The sequence below is a fragment of the Rana temporaria genome, chromosome 1, assembly GCF_905171775.1.
Source record: "Rana temporaria chromosome 1, aRanTem1.1, whole genome shotgun sequence".
Classification (NCBI taxonomy): Eukaryota; Metazoa; Chordata; class Amphibia; order Anura; family Ranidae; genus Rana; species Rana temporaria.
Genome location: NC_053489.1, coordinates 52,367,575 through 52,376,862, shown reverse-complemented (window position 1 = coordinate 52,376,862; position 9,288 = coordinate 52,367,575). Strand labels below are relative to the sequence as shown.

Below are 9,288 nucleotides of genomic sequence, written 5' to 3'. Positions count from 1 at the left end.
CCGATCGAACTGCGCATGCGCCGGGTGGAAAAATGGCCCAGTGTGCATGCTCCAGCTCACGACGGAAAACGTCAATGACGCCGACGTGAGCGTCATTGACGTAAAGTCGTATTCGCGGACGACTTAGGAAAACGACGTAAACGACGGAAAAAGCCGACGCTGACCCGACGCCATACTTAACATGGCATACGACGGACCTTCGTAAACTTGCCCCTCATATAGCAGGGGCAAGTTTGCGCTTACGGAAACGTCGTAAAATCACTGCGTCGTCCGCGCGTACGTTCGGGAATCTCGTGTAACTAGCTAATTTGCATAGACGACGGGGAAAACGACGATGCGACACCTAGCGGCGGGAAAAAAATTGCATTTAAGATCTGACAGCGTAAGAGCCTTACGCCTGTCAGATCTAATGGGTATCTATGCGTAACTGATTCTAAGAATCAGTCGCACAGATACGCCGGGCCAGATTAGGACTTACGACGGCGCAAATGGCGTTGCGCCGTCGTAAGCCTTTTACGAATCTGGCCCTCTAACTTTAAGAGGGAAGTTTCAGGGGAAAAAAAACAGTTTCCGCGGCCCCCTGCGTATAACACGCAGGCACAGTTTAGCCTCTATTTTCAGGGTAAAAAAGTGAGTGTTATACGCCAATAAATATTTTAAAAAAAATGTAATTAGAAAAACGTGTGAAGTTTTGGGATTTTCTCATGCACTTTTATCATAAAGAATCAGGACTACGTAATATAATATATTTTTTACTAGTAATCTATTTTACTAATGTAAAATATTTCTGCATTTATGAACCTAAAGAAAGTACCCAAACCCAGTTAGTATAACATTTCTTTATGATATTTGTACTAAAATCCAACCCATCACATAATCAAGTATGCCATTTCTACACCTTTCCTGTATGATTTTGATTTAAGTGCTTAACAAAATGCCACAAGAAATGAAGAGGTTTTGAATATTAACATTTATAAAAAATTAAATAATAATAACAAAGTAAAAAAAAAAAACACAGAAATGATCCATCCATACTATATGGAAAGAAATTAATAATTAATCTTATATATAAATATGTTTTATAATATTATTAGATATACAGTGATTAAAACTTTATTTTTTCTGGCAAGTGCTAAAAGTTTTTTTCACTTTTCTATTGTCCTTAATTTTACGTTTTAAACAATCATTTCCAAGGTTGAAATGTGATACAACCGGAAAAAAGGTAAAGATAAAAACGGTGATCTCCAGGTTAAAGTCCAGAAGGGTTTTCCATGTTGTAAAAACAGCCCGATACTTCGCTGTAGAGTCAACAGACTTGACGTTGCTAGGCATCCTTGAGTAGTGTTTATGTACAAAGGTGACTTTTGGTCTTGCTTATATGGTCATTCTGTCAACACTCCAATATTGTTGAGCCTTGACAACTCATCTTTGGCTTGTAAATAAAACCCAGTTCTTCCTCTCCATGTACGGTATCCCACAATGGAACAATGATTCCGAGATTGAAACCACTGCGGCTGTAACCCGGTGTTTTCTTCCCCACGCCATCGTGGCACTCGAAGATTTATATGTATTTTTTTTATAATTTCTTTAATTATTATTTCTTCATAAGTGCTCATCAGGTCCCTGGTGAAAGAATCTTGGTTACAACATTCAGGATTTTCTGCTTCATGTTGTATTTGTCCCCCATCAAGCGCAACTGCTTGGCCACCTCGGCCACAATTTCTTTCTCTGTTGAAAAAAAAAAAGAAGAGATTTAGTTATTTGACTTCATGGAAGCTAGAGTTTAATATAAAGCACATTAGGGCTTATTTATAAAAGAAAAAAAAAAAGTTGATCATTTTGGTTAATTTGGTAATGTGATGTTAATTTAAAATCAATTTAAATCTAAAAAAAAAAAAGATTTAAAAGTAGAACTTCAGCCAGGGCTTTTCTTTGCCCTTGGATAGGTTGAGGAAGGGTCAGAAACTGGTTTCACTGGAGAGATTTATTCCATTGAGGACCATCAACGCCATAGCAGAAAGAACCCAAAATGTTAAAGTTGTAACCAGTATGCATGGAGATGTCTTCCAAAGGGAAGACACCCTTTCTGGTGTCTTCCTCCAAGGGTGATCTACTATAGGGCAATAGAGCACCTCAACTTTATTACGTCATAATAACCAAATAATCAAGGGTTACCTTATATATATTTTTTTTAAACTTCAGAATTTTGTTGTTTGTTACAGGAAATGCGTCTGTTTCTTTAGCAATGGTTTTAAATTTTAAAATATGGATGATCTGAGCCAAGATGACCTACTAACGCTACATTCCTCCTAAGCCTTTTGGATTCCTCCTAATATAATTGGGAGATGACTCAGTTGCCTGCATAAATAAACCGCCCATTGAAACTTGATCAACAAGATGTCTTCCTGACCTACTTATCATAATTTTGATGCTGACCTAGATTCAAGTCTGATGTGTCTCTACTTGATGTTCGTCAGCTCAGCCAAAATAGTTCTAAGATTACTAAGGTTTGACCAACATACAGTTGTGCTAGTATCACCCTGCCTATAACTGTCAATGTTATATAACCATGCGATTGCATTTTTGAAATATGGAAGTTATTTCCCATTAATTGAAAAATAGAAATATCAGAATTTTAAGATGATCGCAGTCTGAATGTACAAGAAAGAAAATAAATTCCTTAAGAAACATTGAATAAAAGAAGCTATTATGACTCCTTTCACACAGATGCCACCCGTTCTGTCTCAGCGGGGCATCCTAGACTGATCCTCCACAGAGTCAGATCAGAACTGGAGATGGATTTCACATCTGTAAAATCCATGTCTGATTTATCCTCGGTCTTGTAATGAAGAATGAATCCATGCAATCCCCATCCTGTCTGATTGTAAAAGGACTTGGGTCCTCTTATAACTGCCTACACGGGGTCAGGTCAGTAAAAATGGACCTGGACGTGAACTTTCCATTTCGTCAAACGAACCAGAATGGATCTTGTAATGAAAGCAGAATGGACCCATGCAATCCCCATCCTGTCTGATTGTAAAACAACTTGCGTCCTCTTACAACTGCCTACATGGGGTCAGGTCAGTAAAAATGGACTTGGGCGGGAACTTTCCATTTTGTCAAACGAACTTGAAAGGATCTTGTAATTGAAGAAGGATGGATCCATGCAATCCCTATCCTGTTTGGATGTGTGTGGACTTGCATCCCCTATACCTGCCCACATGGGTTCCGGTCTGTAAAAGTGGACCTGTAAGCAAACTCTGTTTGGGGCAATGAGTTGAGTTGAGCGGTATCTTGATATAGCGCGATCTTTTGAACCTGAATGTGGGGGGATATGGGCGGATGCAGGTCTGCTTACATCCTAGCCTATAGGAATGCCTTGCAGTTGGTTTTTGATTCATGTGATCACAGGTCAGAAACGGACTAATGGAACGTCCATGTAAAAGGAACCTATATGTTGCTAGCTTTACAATCCACATAGACATTTTCCACACACACACATCCAATTATTATGAATACTTTGGATCTTTGGATTACTTCTATAAGCCCACTGATATATACAATTCTGTACTTAATAGACACCAAATCTTAGCTTATGTGTCCAGGTTAATGGACACAGCTACACAGGGTATTTAAGGGTATTAAGGGTATTTATTCCTTCGAGGACCATCAATGCCATAGCAGAAAGAGCCCCCGCCTAGGAGGCTGCCATTTTGAGGGCTAAACAAGTTCAATGTGACAAAAACTGCCAGTACCGTGTGCCCTTTTAAGGTCACTTTTTGGCATAAGTATTGTCTAGAGTTTGAATGATGTAGCACTTTAAAAGAGCCCCCCAGCTGTCAGTCATTAGGCCTGTCAAGCCCCACCCCCTGGACCCTGCAACTTTAAACGTTAGTAATTTTGGGGCCTATATCTCTGTCTATATAAGTTCCCTAAAAGCTCCTACTGCAAAATTACTTCACTTTACATAACGATGACTGCGGTGAGTTTGGGTGACAAAGCAAATCCTAATTTGGGGAAGCAATGGTGGTTCCTGATTGGTCCAGCTACAAGCGATCACAAACAAACATCTAATCCTGTCGTAAAATATCAAACAGCGCGCTATTGTTCCACATTTTGAAATGACTGAAAATATTGGTCAAAAATCCAATCGATCAGTCATAAATGTAAAGGATTGCTTAAAAATGGTCATGTGATTGATCTCTATTATGATTGGTTTTATTAGCATGATTAACAAAATTCTGCCAGATCAATCTAGAGGATTCGATCAGTTTAGTCACATCGAAAGATCGATTGAATGAATATATGGAAATTTCTGTAGCCACCATAATAAAGATACGACTGAACTTGGGGTCTACCTTTAATGCTTTATTACCTTCAGGACAAGTTAACAACAAAAGATTTTTAAATCTCTTTCCTGCATCTTGTTATGCTGTTTGCCTTAAAAGCCTAAAAGCTTTGAAGATCCACAGGAAATGGTGTGACAATGGAGAGAAAAGCCAAACGTCAGAAGGAAGAAAACAATCCACAGCAAAAAAAAAAAAAAAAATGTAGAAACAGACCTAAGTTTATTATTATTTTTTACATTTTTTCTCTATAGATGAAACTCTAAAATACAGATTTTTGATCTGATTTATCAACTTACTATAACACGTAAGGCATGCTAAAGTGGCCTCTCAAACCATATATTTCACATGTAGTAAAACTACACAAGAAGCTATTTTAGCACCCAGTAGGAGCTGCCTGATAAGCCAAGACCTTTGTCCTCTTCAGCTACTAATTGACGTCACCGCTGGATAAGGTTGGATGGAACTGTAGAATAAACATACCTATTTTTTTCCAATCACAATATACATGTTTGCTAAAGTCTAAAGCCGTCACAAGTGCAGGCAGATCCGTGGAACCCAAACGGAACTTATTCTTACATTCTAACTAATCTCAAACACCTATTACATTGAAAACATTACTTTATCTAATAAAGAAACTGTCTGATCACTAACTTTGAATTTTATTATTATTCCTCTCTATGCTGAATGGATTACTTAATGCAAATGTGAATTTTGTTTACCTAATTACCGGGTATATCAAATATAAGGCTTATTATGTTATTATTACTATTATAACTATATTATTATAGTACTGTAAATATATTATTATTACTATTATTATTAGTAGTAGCAGGGGCAGACTGACAACTCATGGGGCCCCCGGGCAATAGAAGATTATGGGGCCCCCAGGCTTACAGATGGCCATCATGCCAGGAGGCGGGGCAGCTAAAATCTCGGGATTTTCACATCAAAAGCATGTCGGTTTCTGACATATCAGGGACAGATGTAAAGAAAACACAGATTTTTACATACTGTCCCTGGTTTTATTGAGCCTGGCAACCCTGATGGGGCCCCCTAGTGGCATGGGGCCCGAGAGCCCCAATGGTCAGTCCGCCCCTGAGTAGTAGTAGTTGTAGCAGTAGTAGTATCAAGATTTTATTATAATATTATTATTATTATCAGTAGTAGTAGTAGCAGCAGTATTATAATATTACTAGGGTATTATTAATATAGTAGTAGTATTAAGAGATTATTATAGTATTGTTAATATTTTATTATTATTAGTAGTAGTAGTAGTAGCAATAGCAGTAGTAGTATCAAGATTTTATTATAGTAGGATTAATATATTATTTGTATTATAGATTGTAAACTCTAACAAGCAGGGCCTTCTGATCCCTCCTGTATTAAATTGTATTGTAACTGTACTGTTTGCCCTCATGTTGTAAAGCGCTGTGCAAACTGTTGGTGCTATATAAATCCTGTATAATAATAATAATTATTATGCTTATTAGTAGTAGTAGTAGTAGTAGCAATAGTAGTATTCATAGGCGTGCGCACAGGGTGTGCCAGGTGTGCCTAGGCACACCCTAATCACTCCATGTACATTAGCATTATACATGGGTGGCACCAGATGAGTGGTTGGGGGTGCCAGTGGCCAGTGTAAATGCCCCCATTATAATAAAGGCTAGGTTCAAATTTAGGAACCCATTACACCCGTATTTAGGGTGTAACGTAATATGCTCCAAATCTTCTGTCTCTTACCATCAGAGCCTCCTCCCTGTAACAGCAGGTGGTGTTCATGTGTGTCTGAGCTTTGGGGTGCACACCCTAATGCAATAGGCTGCACACACATATGGTAGAATTATAATATTATTAGGGTATTAATAATATATTAGTAGTAGTAGTAGTATCAAGAGAATATTATAGTATTGTTAATATTTTATTATTATTATTAGTAATAGTATTAGTATCATGATAGTATTATAGTATTATTAGTATATTATTATTATTATCATCTTTTCATATTGTTATAAGAATTGTATTGCTAAAATATTACTTACACATTAAAAGTAGCACAGTTTCAGAACTGTTGACCTAAAAACAGCTGAAGAACACTTGTAAAATATATGTTTAATTTGCTATTTTTTTTATTTAATTTAATTCTATTCTAATGCCAATCTATATGAGCTTGTAAACACTACAGTTAATTGACTAGTAAAATATTTTTATTTATTTTTTTAATTCTAATATCAAACTATATGAGCTTGTGAATACTGTAGTAAAATGTATACTGGTCACATAAGAGTCTACTTTTACACAATACTCATATGATAAGACTACAATAAAATTACATATACTGCATAAAAATATACACACTAAATAAATAAATAATCTGGCTTATGTGTTGGCTGTGGGTCAACATATCTATTTTGAAAGGCAAATGTATTATAAAAAATAAAAAAAATTCTGCAGCACTGATTCAGTTCTTTGATAAGAATGTGTGTTTAAAGTACAAAGTATATTAAAGCAAGTAAATGCAAATAAATTGAATACCTTCTTCATGTTTTGAGGACCGTTCTATCCTGTAGAGCAGTCTTTATCAATCAACGTTCCATGGATCCCTATGATTCCTCCAGAGGTTACTAGAGGTTAGGTTCCTTGGGCAGTGAGCAATTTCTGCCTCTCAGATATTTAACAACTGACAAACAATGATCTTTATTAAGCTATCTGTCAGGCCCCGTACACACGACAGAGTTTCTCGGCAGAATTCACCGAGAAACTCGGTCAAAACCCGGATTCTGCCGAGAAACTCTGTCGTCTGTACAGTTTTGGCTCGATGGAGCCGCCGAGGAGCTCGACGAGAAAATAGAGAACATGTTCTCTATTTTCTCGTTGTTCTATGGGAGAAGGCGGCCCGCCGAGCTCCTCGGCGGCTTCATCCCAGAACTCGACGAGGAACTCGACGTGCTTGGCACGTTGAGTTCCTCGGCCGTGTGTACGGGGCCTAAGGGAGGATTCTACCCAATGACCACCAATGTAAGGACCATTCCTCCCACTGACCACCAGTAAGGGGCATTCCTCCCACTGACCACCAGTAAGGGGCATTCCTCCCACTGACCACCAGTAAGGGGCATTCTTCCCACTGATCACCAATGTAAGGAGCATTCTTCCCACTGACCACCAGTAAGGGGCATTCTTCACACTGACCACCAGTAAGGGGCATTCCTCCCACTGACCACCAGTAAGGGGCATTCTTCCCACTGATCACCAATGTAAGGAGCATTCTTCCCACTGACCACCAGTAAGGGGCATTCTTCCCACTGACCACCAATGTAAGGACCATCCCACTGACCACCAGTAAGGGGCATTCTTCCCACTGACCACCAAAGTAAGGACCATCCCACTGACCACCATTAAGGGGCATTCTTCCCACTGACCACCAAAGTAAGGACCATCCCACTGACCACCAGTAAGGGGCATTCTTCCCACTGACCACCAACGTAAGGACCATTCTTCCCACTGACCACCAGTAAGGGGCATTCTTCCCACTGACCACCAATGTAAGGACCATTCTTCCCACTGACCACCAGTAAGGGGCATTCTTCCCCCTGACCACCAATGTAAGGAACATTCTTCCCACTGACCACCAGTAAGGGGCATTCTTCCCCCTGACCACCAATGTAAGGAACATTCTTCCCACTGACCACCAGTAAGGAACATTCTTCCCACTGACCACCACTAAGGAGCATTCTTCCCACTGACCACCAGTAAGGAACATTCTTCCCACTGACCACCACTAAGGAGCATTCTTCCCACTGACCACCAGTAAGGACCATTCTTCCCACTGACCACCAGTAAGGACCATTCTTCCTACTAACCAGTCTGCATGTTCCGTAGATATAGTAATTTTTAGCAGGGGATTCGTGAGACCAGAAAAGCATTTAAAAGAACCCACCTTGTTAAAAAGGTTGAGAACAGTTGATCTAGATGCTAGTCTTGTACAGGAGGGCTTTTCTATTCTATCATGCCATAATAACTTTTACTATATGCTCCTGTTTTATCAGTTTTTTTTGTACAGGGAGATAATGGCGTTATATAAATCATCACAAATCAATCGGTTCCTATACTATAGGATTTGTGGAACCAGCTCAGCAGTCCTCTGTTAATATTTTTCAAGCTCAATCATACCTGCAGGTTGAAGCTTCTTCCAGGAAGGCCTTCCAGGCTTCATGGTGGGTCTCTGAGATCCGGCTATGTTTGCAGAACAGAAGACACCACAGATAAAAGGCAGTAGTAGGACACTAGTGACAAGAGCCACAGAACAGACAACCTCTCTCCTTCGCATATAAGACAGTCTACTATAGTCCTGACGGAGGTGGAGATGATATGAGTGCTGCTCCCTCCCTCCCTCCTCCTTCCCTCCCTCCTAGGGTATTTCCCAGTCACATGCTAGTAGGCTGCCTGAAAAGTGATTGAGGAAGTGCTGTGACAGAACTTCACGCCTATCACCGCTCTGTAACACCTTCCAGCGTGGCCAAAAACACAGGAAGACGCTTTTTACTTTCTGTTTTCATCTTTTTACTGTACTTGAAACAATTATGTCAACTTGCGTGTTTGCACGTTTTTTTTTTTTCTTCATTTGGTTTGGCCTTTAAAAGGAAACTCCCATTTGCATTCCAATCTGCTACTGCATTTTTTTTCCCTAAATAGGCAATCAACTCAAATATCGTTTTTTTTTCCGTTTTTTTTATATATCGCCATAAAAGCGGTCTGTAAACTGCATTGGGCTGTTTGTTAAAATAATAATAATAAAAAAATAAAAAAAAGATTATAAGTTGATGACTGATTATACAATTTTGTTTCTTTTTTTAACCGCTTCAGCCCCAGGAGATTTGAATACCTTCTTCATGTTTTGGGGACTGTTTTTGGGGGATTTTTTTTGCGATACGGCACTGCGTCG

General features: G+C 39.1%; 1 protein-coding gene across 1 annotated transcript; it reads right to left on the bottom strand.

Annotated features, from left to right (window-relative positions):
* Positions 1-736: 736 nt before the first annotated feature.
* Positions 737-8,712, bottom strand: PMAIP1 (phorbol-12-myristate-13-acetate-induced protein 1). The gene is made up of 2 exons (XM_040337908.1): positions 8,517-8,712; positions 737-1,728 (listed from the first exon to the last, which is right to left on the bottom strand). The coding sequence occupies exons 1-2, from the start codon at positions 8,671-8,673 to the stop codon at positions 1,616-1,618; spliced, it is 270 nt and encodes an 89-aa protein (XP_040193842.1). The 5' UTR covers positions 8,674-8,712; the 3' UTR covers positions 737-1,615.
* Positions 8,713-9,288: the final 576 nt, after the last annotated feature.

What these genes read in the sequence shown, in the direction of transcription:
- PMAIP1 (XM_040337908.1), bottom strand. Translation starts at nt 8,673, where the DNA reads ATGCGAAGGAGAGAGGTTGTCTGTTCTGTGGCTCTTGTCACTAGTGTC. An exon ending in GAAGAAGCTTCAACCTGCAG is followed by an intron (nt 1,729 to 8,516) that starts GTATGATTGAGC and finishes TTTTTTCAACAG; the next exon opens with AGAAAGAAATTGTGGCCGAG.